The sequence below is a fragment of the Aquila chrysaetos genome, chromosome Z (assembly GCF_900496995.4).
Source record: "Aquila chrysaetos chrysaetos chromosome Z, bAquChr1.4, whole genome shotgun sequence".
Lineage (NCBI taxonomy): Eukaryota > Metazoa > Chordata > Aves > Accipitriformes > Accipitridae > Aquila > Aquila chrysaetos.
In genome coordinates this window covers 8,201,698-8,220,005 of record NC_044030.1, presented here as the reverse complement: position 1 = coordinate 8,220,005, position 18,308 = coordinate 8,201,698, and the positions used below count along the sequence as shown (strand labels likewise).

At 54.4% G+C, this 18,308-nt stretch overlaps 1 protein-coding gene and 1 long non-coding RNA gene across 2 annotated transcripts; both read right to left on the bottom strand.

The window, feature by feature from the left end:
- Positions 1-13,354: 13,354 nt before the first annotated feature.
- LOC115337392 lies at positions 13,355-14,214 on the bottom strand. The gene is made up of 3 exons (XR_003922126.1): positions 14,123-14,214; positions 13,832-13,969; positions 13,355-13,455 (listed from the first exon to the last, which is right to left on the bottom strand). It is a non-coding gene; the product is annotated as an uncharacterized LOC115337392 (long non-coding RNA).
- Positions 14,215-14,217: 3 nt separating this feature from the next.
- Positions 14,218-17,291, bottom strand: LOC115336661 (coiled-coil domain-containing protein 81-like). Its single transcript, XM_030004023.1, has 8 exons — positions 17,176-17,291; positions 16,655-16,716; positions 16,347-16,500; positions 15,704-15,960; positions 15,303-15,388; positions 14,715-14,809; positions 14,507-14,612; positions 14,218-14,389 (listed from the first exon to the last, which is right to left on the bottom strand). The coding sequence occupies exons 1-8, from the start codon at positions 17,246-17,248 to the stop codon at positions 14,218-14,220; spliced, it is 1,005 nt and encodes a 334-aa protein (XP_029859883.1). The 5' UTR covers positions 17,249-17,291.
- Between the last annotated feature and the right edge of the window lie 1,017 nt (positions 17,292-18,308).

Sequence of the window (18,308 nt, the reverse complement as noted above, 5' to 3'; positions counted from 1 at the left end):
CAGAACAAACAGTAGAAACGCCTCCATGTGAACCATAGGGTAAGGGCTGAAGTGCAATGGAAAGCGTACAGACCACCACGCATGCAAGGGGAAAAGAGGAAGCAGCTCCTCCTGCTCCTCCTAAGTCTTGTTTACGCACAAAAGATGCTGCAGCTGAAGCCAGTATTACATTTGGGCTGCCAAATACCATACACACCATACCACACCACCGCTAATACTGTATTATATTCCGGTAACTGTGTTCACACTACTAAAACCCGCATCCTCCTCCTTTGTTTCTGTTGTGTAAAATCTGCACGGGACCCATGTATAAATGTAATTGTTCACTCAGACCTTAAAGTAAACAAACATCAGGGCACACAGACTACCCTGAAAAAGCCAGCAGACAAGAATTTTCGTTCTGGAAGAGGGAAGTTGCACGTTTAATGGAAAGCCTATCAGCATGAGATGGGTAGAGAAAAGTAGTACTGAGCCGCCTCTTCCAGTCTTGGAGGCACTGAATGGAAGGAGTTGGCAGCTACTACAGGATGCTGTGGCTACTAAAATTCTATGCACGGAAAAAGGACTGGAAAAAATCTCTGGGAAGAAAAATCCTTAGGGCAACTGCTAGCTGAAAAAAGTCTCCCTTGCTCTGGGACAACCTGAACAGCAGGTCCCCAGGTTCTCTCCCCCAGGAGAGTATTCAGGGGAAGACTGTCATACTCCCTCAGACTTACCATTTTTCCCAGGTGGGAGGTATTGATCATGGTCAGCGATAGGCCCGTGAGCTCACCTACCTTTAACACGACCCTGTTCAGCTGCTGCTTTTTCCCTGCGAAGCCACAGCGCACAGGCAACTTCCAGCAGCTCCAAGTTCTAACAAGGCGTTTGTAAGGAGACTGCTTCCCCCCACCTCTTTCTGGATGTACAAAAAATCATTGGCAGCGTTGAAGAAGAGCTTAAGGGTAAAACACTACCGTACGGAACCCGATGGCATTGGGACTCTAGGCTATTTCCCAGCTTTCTGTTCTCCCCGAGACGAGTTAAACGGGTTGCTACAGTACACTATGATTAAACCTATCTTTGCATACATTTCCTCAAACTAACTTAAAATCACAGAGAGGGTTAAAAGCAATTGGTTATGTACAAGCACCGCACCGCATATAAGTGGCAGAAAGAAAAAGAAAAGACTCCCTTCATATGACTACTCTTCTCCTTCGTAAAGTTCATCCCTTCTCTCTACCATTACTCACTGCCTGAATGCTTCTGCTACCCAGAGGCTTTGGTTCACGACTTTCACATTTGCAGTCATTCAGTCTCTCCACAGACACACGTGTTTCTTCTTTGTAAGAGTCAAATTAGGGCAGCAGAACGTGTGGAAATTTGCTCATATGCAGGTCTTTACGGTACTCTCAGCAACTGATGTACTAATGACACAACTGATGTACTAATGACACAACCGATAGACCATACCACCCGATGTCTAACTGTGAATTAATGGAGGCACTTTAGCAATGAATGTAACTGATACCAAGTTTCAAGTGAAGCTTTGGAAAAATACTTAAAATTGTATTTGGCAACATCCTAACCAGCATGCCACCGTAAGGCAGCATAACCTTGGTTTCCTACAAGAAATGTGCACTAAAATGGTAAATTCCCTCTGCTCTGAAGGGAGCTAAGGATACCACTTACATATATTACCACGCATTAAAAACCTTCTCATCCCTGAGAATGCAACAGGCCCTTATACCAAGACCAAGATGTCAAATGGCATGTGCAAGATTTCTCTACACACCATCCATTAACTGATACTTTTGCTTTGAAAGTTCTCATGACAAAAAACTGATGGGAATCTTCCCAACCAAACTTCAATGTGAAAAAGTATGTACAGTTTATTGTAGTTTGTCTAGACAGATATTGTCTCCTAAACAGGCTTTTGGGCAAGCTCAGCTTCCCTGAGAATTCCCAACAAGGTTTTGATGCAGAATTGCTTACACACGTGTTTAGAAACAACTGGCGTTTCCCAGGCCTCTCTTTCCAGTTCTTTGATTGCTCACTTTGTCGGCCACCGAGAGCCATAGCTCCGGGTACCTCGGCGTCCTTAAAGCCTCAGCTCACATGGCAGAACACCGAGTCTACATCCAGGGAAAATCAAGGAAACAATCAATGGACAGATTAAGTCACGATTTCTCTTGCTGAGTGAAGGAATGTCTCGGCTTCATGCTGCATGAGAAAGACACCTAACACACACACAGAGCTTTAAACGACTGTTTCTTTCTCAGCGTTTCCTGCGGAAGACTAATGCCAGGCAGCATCCACTTCTTTTCCCCGCTCAGTTTTAAAGGCACCTTGTGATCTCAAAGAGAAAAGTAAGGAAGTGAGAACAAATGCAGAGACGACGCTCTTCAGCCCGAGCTAAAAAAGCTGAACTAGCTCCCCCGCATGTTATTTTTGGTCTTTTTGGTATGTCTTGCCCGACTGCACACCTACGGTGACAAAAGAAATTCTTCTATCACGTTTTTTGTTTGGTTAAAACAAGCCAACTCAACAGCGAATTTATTAGGAGGGGAAAACCATGGGAACGACTGAAAGGCAGAAAATCTTTCCGTTTTCTGGGTGACTTCAGTGCTTTAGGTATGAATGAACAATTCTTCTCTTAAGCTTGATAAGCTGCCAGCAATCTGGATTTAGTCTCATAATATACCTAAAATAAAACTCTGCATTTCTGCGTCCAATTCATCTCTTCAGCCGCAGACACCATATACGTGTAGTTTAATTCAGATGTTAGTACGTATAATTAACACTTTTAGAAAAGCCATTTGCTGTGATTTGGAATGTATTTCTTTTGGTAGGGCTTAAACAGAACCTCAGGAATAGGTTCAAATCAAAGACAAACGGGAAATTACATCCCTGCTAGTACTACTGAGACAGACCGAGAGCTCACATAGTAGCATAAAATATATGAATGTGGAAAAGTTTCACTTTCTGCCAAGCCTCTGCACAACACTCGGGAGTGAGGATCCCGGTTAAAAGACTAGCTAAGGTAGCGGTTCACAAACCAGAAGACAGCACAATACTGAAGGACCTCTTCCAGCTGGGCCAAGTATTGAAATAGGTCTTGAAGGGGACAAGAACTGAAGCCATTGTTGTTTTCTTCTATGTAGATAACTTCCATGGAGTGTTGATGGATAAAGTGAAATGCTGAGCCCCCAAGACAGCTGCAGTCAGATTTCATAAGGATTTGGAACTGCTCTGCAAATGGCCTGGTCTGCAGGTGTCCTGGTTTCGGCTGGGACAGAGTTAATTTTCTTTCTAGTAGCTGATACAGTGTTATGTTTGGGGTTCAGTATGCCAAGAACGTTGCTCACACACTGATGTTTTCAGTTGTTGCTAAGTAGTGGCTGGACTAAGTCAAGGATTTGTCAGCTTCTCATGCCCGGCCAGCAAGAAGGCTGGAGGAGCACAAGAAGTTGGGAGGGGACACAGCCAGGACAGCTGACCCCAGCTGGCCAAAGGGGTATTCCCTACCGTGTGACGTCAGGTCTAGTATATAAACTGGGGGGAGTGGGCCCAGGGGATCTCCGCTCGGGAGCTAACCGGGCATCGGTCGGCCAGTGGTGAGCAATTGCATTGTGCATCACTTGTTTTGTATACTCCAATTCTCTTATTATTATTCTTGTCATTTTAGTGTTGTTATTATTATCATTATTAGCTTCTTCCTTCCTGTCCTGTTAAACTGTTCTTATCTCAACCCACGAGTTTTACTTTTTTTTCCCAATTCTCTCCCCCATGCCCCTGGCGGGGGGGTCGTGAGCGAGCGGCTGCGTGGTGCTTACTTACCAGCTGGGGTTAAACCACGACAACAGTGAATAAAATTAAAAGTTGGCAAACGGACAGCAAGGCACAGCAGGTTCAAAAAACCCCCAAACATCCAGGGGTACACACAAACGAAGCAGGATCCATCGCTGAGGCCATCCTGCACAGTGAGGAAATAACAGTTAACTTCTTGTTAGCAAACAAACCATACAACGTAAAGCTGCGTAACCAAGTTGGTGTGAGGTCTGCAATAGCTCAGATGAAGACGTCTGCAACACCAGCGCCCATGGCTTCACTGCAGCAGCTCATATCGAACGGAGCTCTCACATGCTTGGAATATTTTGTTTAAGCCCACTCACCCAAGTCCAGATGCAATTTTCCCCTCCCAGAAATTTAGGCCGATGTGCCTGTTTAAAAACCTGATGGCAACCTCCCTGTGCTATTTAGGAGCTGCTGGCTTTGCTGCTGTACTCAGAAGGGATGTGCCCCACAGGAAAACAGTAGTCTGTGGTCAGTCTTATCTCTCCAAGTGCTGAGGTCTGTGGGACCTTAGCAACCGGAGGATCGGCTGTGCATCACACAAGTGTGGCTAATTCGGAGTCCAGCCTGGCATGAGCTATCGGAAGCACATGGTGACAGCACTTGTGATAGAGTTTTACTTAGAAATCAGAAATCAAAGCAAAATCTTCTGTTTTCATGGAGTCTTTTTGTAGTTTTTTTCTTTTTTTTTTTTTTTTTTCCAATTGCCTGTTAATGAGAAGGGGTAAACAACACAGACTGTGGGGCTTCTGTTTTAATAGAATAGTGTATTCGGCTCAACCAATTGAAAAATTGCCAGACCTTGGATCTCTTTAAATGTGAGCTTGCTCCATCTTCTTAATTGACTTGGTGACAACAGTGAACAGACGTGGCTTCAGAAATGGCTTCTGCTGCGCTTCTTTATAAGCTGACTTTCCTGTATAATATTTCTAGGCTAAGGCTCTGATTTCACGAGAACTCCAGATTTGTACCACACTGACAGAGGAAGCGTTTGACCATCTGTTAGTTCAATCAGACCTTTGCTACGTTTCATCTTCTTCTAAAAGTAGATTTAAAAGACCTTTCTTCTGGTTCACTAAATAAGGATAGCGTTTGAGAAAGAGGAATTTTGTCTCTTCACAACCTCATTAAAAACCAAACCCTTTTGTGTCTCTGTTCCTTTTGAGGAGTTAAGCAACTTTTCCTACACTTCCAGACAGGGAGGAGCTCATGTATCTTTACACCTTCCTAACGCGTCTTTACACCTTCCTATATATCAATAAATAAAATTTGTGATGACAGATGTACAATACCTTGCTACCCCTTCTGGGGGAGTACCTGGAATCAAACTGGGAAAGTGGTAATGTCTAGAGACAGTGAAATGATGTCACCAGTCTCTGCACCTTTTCCCTACCCAAAGGTCTTCTGTGGTCTCACAGGAGGCTGTAAACCACCACAGAAGTTTTTGGAAGGACATTTTTATGTGGATCGTCCCCTTAGCATAGGGAGCTATGTGAAAAGCTCTTTTCTGTAGTTCATTGTCGGAATTTTAAAAGCTTTTGTTCTCTTCCTGATAGCTTTTTAGCAGTTATTCTGTTTTTTGCCCCAGAACTTTTTTTCCATTATTGAAAGCTATGAAACTTTGTCCAAACTTCTGTTTTGCCCACTTCTTTGTCAGAAAAAAAAAAGGGGGGGCGGGGAGGCGGGAGTTGACCTATCCCAACAATCTCTTCATTTCTTTAAAATAAGCAAGCACTCCTCTTGACAGTTTTTTAAGAAAAGGAGGTATATATTTCTCTACTAGTTTAAATAGTGGGTATGCATGGTGTTGTTAAGTTATGTAAGTTGGGTGTAGCAGAAAAAAAGAAGCGTTAGCCAAAAATCTAGCAGAGTTACGCCTCATCCTGCCCCAAATACACTTCTAATGAAGAAGAGTGGGTAGTTGATACACTTTATCTGTACTGAAAACCTACAGTCTGAAGAAGTCACTATGAAAAAATTAGACACAACTCTAGCTGATTGTGACAGTAAGAGAAATATAATAGAAAATTCAATTCATAGCAGCCTTTTAATAAAGTGGACTGGTTTGCTTCTTTTGGTCCGATTGCCTATTTTCCTCCCAGCTGAACTTGACTGCAGCAAGTACTGGTACACGTTCGCACAAGGCCTGTTAAAAACACTGATGGTAAAGGAGTGCTCACGTACTGACTGCTGCAGGTAACATCAGATGAGAGGGTTAAATGAGCACAACTCAGAAGGTGCAACTGAAAGTGAAAATGCCTTTTGGAGTTGTTATGAAGGCACCATATGAGCTCCCTGTTCTCAGTGCATGTGCTCCTACCTCTGCTGAGCTGTATTAACTATGGAGTGGAGCACTTGAGTTAGCGCCTGAAGTCATCTGAGGAACAGATCGTTCTGACACGGTCTATACTGAAGTAGGTATACACGGTAGATGGTTGTGCATAGATATTTACCTTAGGCACACAGCCGTCTGTGTGAGTATCTGTGTATCTATAAATTAACTGCAGGGCTGGTATAATTGTACTAAGAACAGAAGGGCATAAGTCAATATCGTATGTAAGGTAGCCGATGTGCCTGTTGGGGAGGCCAAAGACAGTTCACGTGAAATCCGTCTTTCACTTGTGAAACTTGGGTCCTGCAAAGGCATCTGAAAGGGCCAGAGAGGCTCAGCTAAGGGCTGTACCTAGGGTTAGGAACACAGGCCTGGAAAAGTCTCCCCCTTCCTTGCTCAGGGCAAGACACACACTATGGGAGGGAAGAGCACCAGCAGCACGCAAAGAGATGGGAATCTCACCCTGCCAGGTCCCGCAGGAGCTGGGCCCTGTACTGTCCAAAAGAAGCCCCAGATGCCGAGCGCTCAGCTTGGTGGCGTCTGCAGACTTGCTGAGGGTGCACTCAGTCCCACTAGCTATGTCAGTAAGGAAGATGCCCAGCAGTAGTCGTCCCAGTATAGACGCTTGAGCAACATGGGTCTCGCTTAGTTGCACATGCTGCTGCTCGTGCTCTTTTACCCCGCCAGATCAGGGCTTTCTTATTCGTGCTGTAGTTTACCTTGCCAAAAAGGCGCTTTTTCACTTTCAGAAGTTTCTCTCTTTCCGGAAGGAATAAACTCTCTACCAAGAAGGCCACTGGACAGTTCCTGAGGGTCAGTTCCAAGGGCTCAACTAAGGAGTGTCTTCAAGGAAGCACATTTCTCCATGCGAGTACAGCCCTTCAAGGAGCACCAAGCCCACCGGTTCTTTGGCCAGTGTGACTCTGCTCTGAGAGAGTGCTGCGACCAGCCACGGAGCTCTGCCTATCCCTCACAAAGCGGTGTTCGGATGCAGAGAAGCTGTGCTCTGCAGCCCCCGTGCCCCGCGCCCTGGCAAGGACACCGCTCTTCCAGTCGCGTGGCCTGTCGCGACTGGCTGGCAGGACCAGTCGCGCCCGCCCCTCTGCCCAAAAACCCCTCCGACCAGGGGGCTGCAGGGCCCCTCCTGTCCCCTTGGCCGCAGAGAAAGGCAGTGCGGGGAGCAGCACGGTCACTCCGGCTGGGCACAGGCGCCAGCAGCCTTTATTTGGCACGTTCCCCTTCGCAAAGGCCCTGCCACCCGCTGCTGACGGCTCTCCCGCTGAGACGGGTGGCCGCCGTGAGGGCCAAGGCCCCTGCCGCTGGACTCTCCGGGGCTGGTCGCCGCTCCTGGGCTCCTCCCTTTGCTCCTCCCTTTCTCCCTTTTCTCCTCCTTTTCGGGCTTTTTCAGAACCTCTTCCATGTCGGTGGCTGCAGCAGGATTTCCTGCGGGAGCAGGATTTCCCAGGCCGACATGGCCCTGGGGCTCTGGGGGCCCTTGGCCGATGGAGGGGCGTGGGGGGCCGCGGACGGCCCTGGGAGAAGGGGCAGAAAGCAGCACCCAGAGACCCCGAGTGCCAGGGAAATCGGCATTTATTTCCTTTGCCGTGACGAAACTGTTGCCGGGGCCCTGCTAGTGCCGCCGGCGAGGCGGCCTCTTGCGGGGCCGGGGAGAGTCCTGGGGGCCGGGGGCCCTCCTCTTTGCGGGGCGCCGGGGCCCCCCGGGCGAGCGGCCCCTCCCCCGGCCGGGAGCGGAGGGGCTGCGGCCGCAGCCCTGGGCAGAGGGACCTGCCGCCGCCTCCTGCCCCGGCTCCTCCCGGGGCTGCTCCTGCTCTGCCCCTGACGGGCTGCTGGAGGAGCTCGGCTGAGCGGTGGGAGTCCCCTCCCGGGAGCCGGTGCAGCTGGGGCTGGAGGAGCTGGGGCTGGAGGAGCTGGAGCTGGAGGAGCTGGAGCCGGCCGCAGGGCTGTTGCCTTCCTCCCCGGCAGCATGGGAGCGCAGCAGCCTCCGGGCCTCCTCGCTGCACTGACACTCAATGGTATTGATGGTGCCGTGGACCAGGGATGCCGTATGTTCCTCAAGCACAGGCCACAGCATCTGGACCATGACCTCCGCATCCGGACCGTAGATGCATAGAGCGTGCAGGATGCTGCTCTCCGCGCTCTTTGCCTCCCACCACCGCGCCCCAGATATTGCCTCCAGCTCCTGGCGCAGCCAGGGCAGCACGGGATCGAGGAGATGCTGCTGCCTTTGGAAAAGTTCTGCCCAGACCTCAGGCAGGAGGCCACCCACGGCCTCTGGCCCCGCAGCCCCCTGCTGAGCTGGGGACAGTATCCCCTGCGGAGACGATGGAGGGGACGCCGCAGGGTGACGGGGGCTGTTTTCGGGCAGGGGGCCGGGAGCGCTGCCCGCCTGCCTGCTGGCATCTGGCCGCTCTTCGGGGTGTACGACGACACACTGTAGATAGTCGTCTTCGCCCAGCACAGAAAACCTGACATTCTCTACTGGTCTTCTGCAGAGTGGGCACTCTGGTTTCACCTCTGCCCAACGCAGGATGCAGCCCAGGCAGAACTGGTGGCGACAGGGCATCGCGTAAGAGACGTCATCTCGAGCGTCGCCGCAGATGGGGCAGCTCCACTCCGCCTCCGTGTCCATGTTCGTGCTCCGTGGAAGCTTGTAGAGAGCTGAGGATGAGGAGCTGCTCCCCCTCGCTGACGCCGGCACTGCCAAAGGGTGTCGCGCGCTGCGAAAGGGAGAGAGGCCACGGTCGCTCGCTGTCCCGGGCAGAGGAGGGGAGGAAGGAATGCCCAGGCCCCTCGAGAAGGACACCCTCCCGGCTCCCCGAGCCCCATCGCCCGCCCCACGGCCACCCCGGGGGGGACGCTTCCCCGCACAGCTCACCTCCGCTGCTGCAAGCTTGCCCCGCGGTGCCCGGCCACCAACCGAAACCAGGACACGCCTGAACCTGGCAGGGCCGGGGAAACACAGGGGATGGCTCCGGGACGGGCAGCGAGAGCTGCCGACGGCAGCCCCCAAAGCACCACCCAGCACCAGGAGAAGCCTCGCTCGACCCTCCAGACCTCGCAGGCACGCTCGGCAGGAGTCCAGGCACGAGCCAGACTGGCCCAGGCTCTGCCGGCGCCCGAAGATAAGCAGCGAGGGACGCGAGGTCGCAGTCCATCGCTCGCTGACGTCACAGTCCACCGCCAGGTGACGTCACCCTCCGCCACACGGTGATGTCACAATGGACCGTCCACCCTCTCAAAGACAGTTTTGGAATAAAGTACCGGAAGAACTGCATGGCTTTGAGGACCAGGGGAATAGAAAATGGACTGAGTAGACCAACCTGTAGAATAATTCATAGAAAAATTTCTGCTCTAAGTTGAGGAATCTAAACTTAGAAGTGACAGCAGAGGACACAACAAACTGATCGATTACGAAACGCCTCCGAGACATCAATGTAATGCATACTGTGAAAAAACTGTTTGTATCTTAGGAAAAAAAACAGCAATTAACAAGTCGGACCTTGAGAGTCAAAATAGTTTGATACCCTATCCAAAGTTTCTTTTCAGAAATGCAAGGATTTTTCCGCATGGATTTGTTTTCCTTTTGTAATGGCGCTTTATCATGTCAAGAAAACAAAAAGAAGAAAAGAAAAAGAAAAAGCTAAATAATATACCAACTGGAATGTCAAAATATGAGGCATTTAAATAGTTTCTCCTTCACTCGTTACAGAAACACAAGGGCTGGTTTGATGAACAAAATCCTTTGGTGTGGGAGGTAGTTAGGAAGTGTCTCTCTGTCTCACGTGGAAGGCAATATTTTACTATTTCATACTGTTTACTACAGCCTCCCTACAAAACATACGGTTAGCTGTCACATGTGACAAAACTTGTCTGAAGCTGCCTTTCAGCAGCAGCACTGTTAAATGCAAAATCAGCTTTCTACGTAAACGGCATACGACTACACGACGGCTACGTCGGTACCCTTTCTTACCAAGCTGTGTAGTTGTGTCCCCACTAACTAAAATGAAGAGTGGCAATTCTGCTAGGTGTTTCTTTGGAAGTAAATTACCAGGATTCATCAAGTCCATGGAAAATATCTAAGGCCCCAATCCTTTCCACCTTGCTTTTGTTCAGTGAACGGAAACAAGGCCTTCTCTTGTGAGGAAGCCATGAGGAAACAGGTCATATTGCCCAATCAGTCAATCAGCCAGTAGATGATAACCAATAATCTCTATTAGGATTCCATAAAGGTTTCATTTGTTATCTGAAAAAAACAGAAGCCATTTCGAAACACTAACGCACTTGATACTACAAATTTCACACAAGCAGGGGTGGGATTAATATTTTGCCTGCAGTACAAAGTGATGCCTTAACTCTTCATCCCAAAAGCAGCCAGTAATGATAAAGACGATGGAATTCAAACCGAGATGTAAGTGATTTTAAAAAGTGTTTCCTATGTTGTTTTTTTAACTCAGCAACAAAAGAATTTATTTAAATTTCTCAATTTCCCGGTTGTTCACTGAAGGTACTGTGCTTGGAGAGAGCTCCACAATGTACATGTTGCAACGGACGAGAGCAGAACAGAGTAGAATAGAGTGGAACAGAACAGAACAGAACAGAACGGAACTATTCCAGTGGGAATGGGACCTAGAACAATCATCTAGGCCAACTGCCTGACCACTTCAGGGCTGACCAGGTTAAAGCATGTTATGAGGGGCATTGTCCAAATGCCTCTTCAACAGTGACGGGCAGGAAGCATCGACCACCTCTCTAGGAAGGCTGTTCCAGTGTTTGAGCCCCCTCTCTAGTAAAGAAAGGCTTCCTGATGTCCAGTCTAAACCTCTCCTGGCGCAGCTTTGAACCACTCCCACGACTCCTACCACTGGATACCAGGGAGAAGAGATCAGCACCTCCCTCTGCACTTCCCCTCCTCAGGAATGCTTGTTTGGAAACTCCAGACTGCTTCTTAGCAGGGGCTTCTACCAAATTAAGCTAGTTTGCTGGCTCAGTGCTGGCAGAGCGTATCTGTGACTTTCTTTCAAATACCGAATCTTCCCGTGGCGCTAAAAAGAATACCACAGTCAGGATTTCTGCAAAACTCCCCTCCAGTTTAAAAATCATAGTTCATCTAGAGAAAGGAAATGCTTTCAAAACAACACACAGGTGTCATGAAAGTCTGATTCGTGTACGCAGTAACACTCACATTCATACCAGACGAATCTTGTCCTCGAAGATGTGGCGACTACCCAGCGTAGCCTGGGAGATGTGCAGAGCAGTCAACATTTCTTCATGTGTCACTCTCATAAGATGATCACAAGGCAATTTCTTTTAGCCACCCATTACAAGTTTCTCTTTTGTGAAATTTACTTTCCTTGGGGGAGTGAAAATGGTATTGGGACATGCTTTAACAATCCGCTGATAGGTCCGTATTAAGTGTATCAACACTGCAACGTTAAACATCGAAAACAATCGAAACGTCATTTGAAAGCAAACTGTTAAGCCCTCAGACTGGCAAAACGCCTCTGTATGTAAGAGTGGAGTAGATCTGTAGAGGAAAGGGAGCAAACTCTTATTAAACACTACCCCATTTTCATTATAGTCGATAGGGAAAAAAGAACTAATATAGTTATCAAAGCTAAATTTGCTTTGATTATATCATTACAAACCCAAAGTGATTTCACAGGCTTTAGTAAATTCACGGTGGTTTTACACGGGTGTGAGTGCAGAATATATGCAGATGATCACAGAATCGCTTTGTATTTGCAAAATCAGCTTCATTTCCAAACGCTTCGGGGGGGGGGGCGGAGAGGGGCAAGTGTGTTGAGAATCAGCACTTCCACAGTGAAGAGAGACTCCAGCAAGCAAAAATTCCGTCTTGTCTAAATTTTAACTTTGGACAGGTTCATCCTGAGTTTGACGTCTGGGAAACAATGACATTTGGTCCAGGTTTACATCTGCAACACAGACATATACGCGAAGTAAAACAGCGATTCCTCTGCATAGAAACAGAAGGTTTGAATGTATAATGAATAACGTAGCTGGAGACAGTCCATCCGCACTGAGCAAAAAAGTATTTTGATTACGGCCTTTGGAGACAAAGGCAGCCTTGGCAATGAAATCACCCCAGAGTAAAGCTGGGGCCCTGAAAAAATACATTGACAGCACATCAGCGCAACACCACGACTGTCGTGGTACTCCAGCAAGTTGCGCAGGCGATGGGGTTTTCTTTGGCCAGCGTGGACCTGGAGCTCTGCCTATCCCTCACAAAGCGGTGTTCGGATGCAGAGAAGCTGTGCTCTGCAGCCCCCGTGCCCCGCGCCCTGGCAAGGACACCGCTCGTCCAGTCGCGTGGCCTGTCGCGACTGGCTGGCAGGACCAGTCGCGCCCGCCCCTCTGCCCAAAAACCCCTCCGACCAGGGGGCTGCAGGGCCCCTCCTGTCCCCTTGGCCGCAGAGAAAGGCAGTGCGGGGAGCAGCACGGTCACTCCGGCTGGGCACAGGCGCCAGCAGCCTTTATTTGGCACGTTCCCCTTCGCAAAGGCCCTGCCACCCGCTGCTGACGGCTCTCCCGCTGAGACGGGTGGCCGCCGTGAGGGCCAAGGCCCCTGCCGCTGGACTCTCCGGGGCTGCTCTCAGCTTCGTGGCGTGGCTGGCAGTCCCTGGGCCTTCCCACGGCGCTCCAACAGCCCTCGTCTTCTCCCCCTTGCTAAAGGACACAGAAGGAAGGGCCTCAGCTCTGTGGCCGGGCAGAAGGGCCCGCAACGCCCCAAAGCCTGGCTCAGGCCAGCGGTTCTCGCAGGTGCTGCCGAGGCCAGCCCGCTGCTCTGTGTGGCGCCTCGTGGGCCCTCGTGCCCCAACCCATCTGCGGCGAGGAGAGTGCAGATCGGCCGGGGCTGAAGCCGGGCAGGGCCGAGAGCCGGGACAGAGCGGGCCTCGCAGCTGAGGGCCGGGTGCCCGGGAGTCACCGCGCGGGGAGGGCAAGCACGGGCTGCCTGCTTTGGGAAGGCAGAGCCCAGCCAGCTGAGCCAGCCTTCCGTCCTCAGCCCGGACGCCTGCAGCGGTGGGAGCCGCCCAAGGCTTTCCCCGGCCTCTGCAGGAGCCGGCACACACTTACGCTGCCCACGCTCTCCCCGGGAGGTGCAGCTCTGCCGGCCCCTCTGACGCCCGCTGCCTTGCGGCGCCTTGGCACCTCTCCTTCTCCTGCAGCCCCTCCTTCAGCTTCTCGGCATAGGCCTTTCTCAGGAGGTGGGGAGGGCGGCAGGGATCCTCAAACACGTGGCGGCAGGGGCTCTGCGAAGGCAGAAGAGACTCTCCTAAAGCCCCGCCACCACTCGCTGGGGCTGCTCCCGAGGCTTCGGCCCGGGCGCGCGACTTGCACAGCCTTGGCTTAGCCTTCCGGGCAGCGGTGCTGAGCCCTCGCGGAGAGGTACGGGCACGCAACAGACCGCCCGTGCCGCAGCCAGCTGCGCGCTTCGGCCTGGGGCCGTAGGGACAGCTCCTCTTGCAGGGCAACGGGCAGGGCAGCGGGCAGACGGAAGGCCCCTGCCTGGCCAGCTGGCCACAGCACTGCTGCCGTGCCCGTGCCGGGAGACCTTCCCTGCTCCCCTCCCGGGGAGCGGGGAGGGGAAACGCCCTTTTCCTGGGGGCTGGGAAGTGCACGCCATACCTGGCCTCGCTCCGTGTTCCGCCCCGCTCTGTTGGCACGGTATTGGCGCCACACGTCCGCTTCCACCTCTCGGCGCTTGGATGCCATCAGCAGCCGGAGCCGTTTTTCCGCCCTCTCGGTGCGGAGCGAGCCCGTTCCCTGGAGGCCAGGCACACGCCGCGCAGGCGGCGTTAGTCTCCTCGGGCTCGGGCAGGGCGGGAGGGCCGGGACGGCGGGCAGCTCTTGCCGCCTCTTCTGCCCTGGCCCAGAGCCCGAGACGTGACGCGGGGCTGGCAAATCCCTAGGGCGTACCGTTCCCGAGGGCTGCGGAACACGCGCAGGGAGCTGCAACCGCGGCTGAGCTGGAGGTCTGGGCTGCTTCGGCTCCTCCTGGGACTTCTCCCGGATTACTGGCAGGACTCTGAAGAGGCACGGCAGGCTGAGCTCGCGGGAGCCCAGTCTGAGCCGCTTGCTCCGGGACGGGCTCGCAGCCTGCCGCCCGGCTCCGGCTCCGGCTCCGGCACCGCCAGGCGGTTCGGCAGGAGGACCGCGTGTCCGGCAGGACAACGTCTCCGGGGCCTTTCGGCATCGGCGCAGGCAGACCCCCGGCCAAGGGAAACACCTCCCTCACACTACGACCGGGGCGCGGTGTGCCCCCGCGCCCCCAGCCACACCGCTCCTCCTGGGGGGGCTCACCTGGCCTGGCCAGCTTCCGTGGCTGTCGCCCGCTCGCCTTCCTTCGCCCGCTGCCTGGCTAGAGAAACCCTCCGCTGAGCCAGGAACACCGGGTCCAGCACGCTCACTGCAAGTGGGAGGCAAGAGGACAGCACAACAGCGTCTTTGGGACCCTGCGGGCCCGACAGGAGCGCCCACAGCCCCGGCCAGCACTCGGCTGGGACGCTACCTCTGCGGGCACCCCCGCCCCAAGGCGCCGGCTCTCTCCTGGGCTTCAGAGAAATCGCAGGGGCCGACGGCTGGTGGGGGGTCTCAACTGCAAGCCTGGAAAACAGGAAGGCACCAGCTGGGCAAAAGGGCACCACGCTCCCTTGGGGGCTGGCGCTCATCAGCTGCTGGCAGGCACCCGTGGGAGCCGCTGCCAAGTCCCTGGAGGACGCGGCTCTCTGTGGCACCTGAGGGGCCCCACCGTCTCCAGCAGCCTCTGCCGGTGCTTCCCTTGCCTTCCCGCCAGAAAGCTGGTGATCGCAGCACACGCCCTCCTTGCTGCCCCCGCACACCCTCCCGCCTCTCCCTCTCTCAGGGCACGTCGAGAGCGGACTGGCCGCTTCGTCTGCACTCGCCAAGCCGGGGAGGAGCGAGCAGCGGGCGGCCCGGCGAGGAGCGAGCAGCGGGCAGACCGGGAAGCTCTCCCGGGAAGGAGCTGGTCTTGCCCGAGCTTGGCAGGAGAGGAGCCTCGGCAAGAGGGTGCCCCCACAGCAGGGGCTGAGCAGCTGCTCCTTGACCAGCTGGGGCCGGCAGAAGCCGTCCTGCTCACCTTGGCAGCGTGATGACCTCGTCTCGACTGAGCCGACTAAAATCGTTTTTGCCCGCGAAGGCCACGGTGCGCATCATCTTGGAGTCCTGCAAGGGGACAGGGACGTATCAGCAGACGCCCGGGACACGGGCTGGTTGCTCACAAAGGCGGCCAGCCGTCTCGCTGCTCAGAGACGCAAAGGCTGCCTCTCAGGAAGCCTCGCGCCACCTTCTCCCTCGATGTCATTAGCCCCTCCCTCGAAGGGGCCGAGGCGCTGCCGAGACTTGGCCTAGCTCGTCGAGAGCGTGTCTAGGCCGGGTGGCGAGGCAGGTGGCGGCAGCCAGCAGGAAGCAGCTGGAGAGAGCTTCGACAGCGTTGCCACAGAGCCCCGAGGAGGAGCCCCGCAGAAATGACAAGCTCACCCCGAGAAGAGCTGCCAGCATGTTGCCCGTGCCATCCAGCTCCAGCAGGCAGTCGTCCAAGAAGGTCATGCTGACCACTTTTCTTCGCACGGCGAGGATGCCGATGCCCTTGAAGGAGAATTCCACCTCCTTGTTGTCTCGGAGGGCCCCAGCGAAGAAAAGCAGGGTCTCGTGTATGCACCGCTCCACGATTTCTCGGCGGAAGTGGATCTCGGCGGCAATCTGCTCGAAGTCCAGCTGAACGAACGGCGTCTCGTCTAGGAAACAAGCGCAAAGCAACCAAGTCGCTCCCACTGCGGTTCAGCCGACTCTGAGACTAGGTGCCATCGGCGCCCAGCCCTCGGGCAACGCTCTGCTGGAGAGCGCTCCCCCTTCAGCTTCGGCCGCGTCTCCGGAGTGGACCTGGCGGACAGGAGAAGGCAAAGAGAAGCTCTGCCTCCTGCTGCGAGCAACCAGCTGGAGCGGAGGGTGAGCTGGGGAGATGAGGCTGGCTCCCCGGGGAGGGGCAGGCCGCTGGGTTGCCGTACGCGTGCCCACGCTCGGCGCTCTCCAGGTCGGAAGAGCCTTTGCGCGGCCATGTCACAGAGGTGTCGGCAGCAAGCCGAACGCAAGGGCTCTGCAGGGGAAGCACCCGTCTTCTTACCAGGAATTTTGGTCTTTGCACACTTGAGCTTGTAGAATTTCTTCAGAAGCCTGCACGGCCGGAACACGGGTCTCTCAACGGGCAAAGCCTTGTCCTCTCCCACCGTGGCACGCGCTGGGACGAGCGCAAATGTCCCAACGCCGATCTCCACCGCCTGAAAACGCAAGCAAGGAGGGGGAGCATTGGCAGCGTTGCGCAGAGGCGGGAAGGCTGCCAGACGACTCACGCGGCCCTGGGGATGGTACGTCGTGCCCTGCTCCGGGGGCCCGGAGGGGCAGGATGGGCCACGGGCAGGAGGCAAGGCTCACCCTCTTCTGCAAGAGCTGTCTCCGGATGTACCTAGATGCGCCAGCCCAGACTTTGCAGATTTCTGGAAAGCAAAGGAAAGGATGCCATGCTCCGAGTCAGCAACGGACAGCCATCCAGCACTCCCCCGCCCCCGGAGGCGACAGCGGAGTGCGCTCAAGCCGCCGCTCGCCCTGAGCAGACGCTCGCAGCGCCGGGGCTGCCCGGCTGCGTTCTTGACCACCCCCGGCCTCCAAGAAGCCCGCCCTGTGCCCCGGAGAGGCCTGGGGGCAAAAGGCGGGCATCAGGAGTGTTTTGGGGAAGGGGATCCCGCCCTTTGACACGGGCAGCGGCTAGAGGCCTGGGCTACCACCCAGGCCACCCTCGAGCCCCAAGGCACCATCAGGCAGGGCTCTCCTTGCAGCCGCCGGTCCCCTCCAGAAGACCCCCGCTACAGCCCCAGCCCCAGCCCCAGCCTCAGGGTTTCCACAGCTCATCTCCACTTCGTCTGGGCTCCCACAGCGCTCCTGCAAGGGGGCCTCACCGCTGGTGGTGAGCTCCTTGAGGGTTGGCAGATCCTCGGGCCCCAAGGGCTTGAAGAGCAGGTACTTAATCATCTTTGCCCCCCTGCACCGCAGCAGCTGGGCAAGAGGTGTTCGTCCTGCTGCAAAACCCCTCCGCTCCTCTCCTCCTCCTCTTCCTCTCCTTCCTCCTCGCCACTTCCCCAAGCGGCGTCTCCAACACTCTCCCACGGCCTCCCCTCGCCTCCTCCTGGCAGCAGGGCAGCTCCTGCGGAGCACAGCACTGGCGAGAGCAGCCCTGGCGCTGCCCAGGCCTCGCCGGGGAGTGTGGACAGAGGCACGGTGGGGAGCGGGAGCTGCCGCTCTGATGCGCGTGTCCCACTGTGACACCGTGCCGTGTCACACAGGCCTGCGGGGACCCGCCGCAGCAGCCACCTCCGTGTCACACAGAGGTGGACCCACCCACGTTTGGCCCCAGCGTGGGCAGGGCAGCCCCACCGGGCACCTCAGGCTGCTGCGCTGACACTCCCGCCTGCGTATCTCAACTCAGCCCCGCTCGGCTGGCCACGCAGAAACTCTCGGCAGCCGGGAAGGAACGGGCGTTAATGCCGACGGGGCTTCGCGCCCTCAGAACAGGGCTGGAGAGTGTTGCGGAAGGCGGCAAAGCTGAGCTACGGGAGCACACGGGCCGCCCCGGAATGAGACCTGAACAGCACCTGGCAATCCCGGGATAAGATTCGGAGGCTACGGTAGCACAGGAGGGGATGTAAATTACAGAGGCTGTTGTTATATTCTGGAGGGCTTCGAGGGCGTGGTTTAGCTGCTTGCAAGCAGTCGTTCGTGGTAAAGCAGAACTCCTAGCTTTCTCAATGCTTTCGCTTAACTTTGACCTATTCTCTTGACCGGAGACGTAAGACGATGATTCGGAACGCCCCAGAGCCGGTTTGAGCCGGGAAAAGGAGACGAGGTAACAACTAGCCTAAAAACCGGGGAAGAGCAAGAACCTGCCTAGAGGCGAGGAGAAGGACCCAATGAGAGAGAAGAACACCCCAGACCCGAATATTGCTCGTGGACCAGACTATGGCGTGAGGGCCAGGAACTTCTGACCGTGAGGATACAATCGCCCAGGGATTTTGTCCCCAGGGCAACCAGCTCG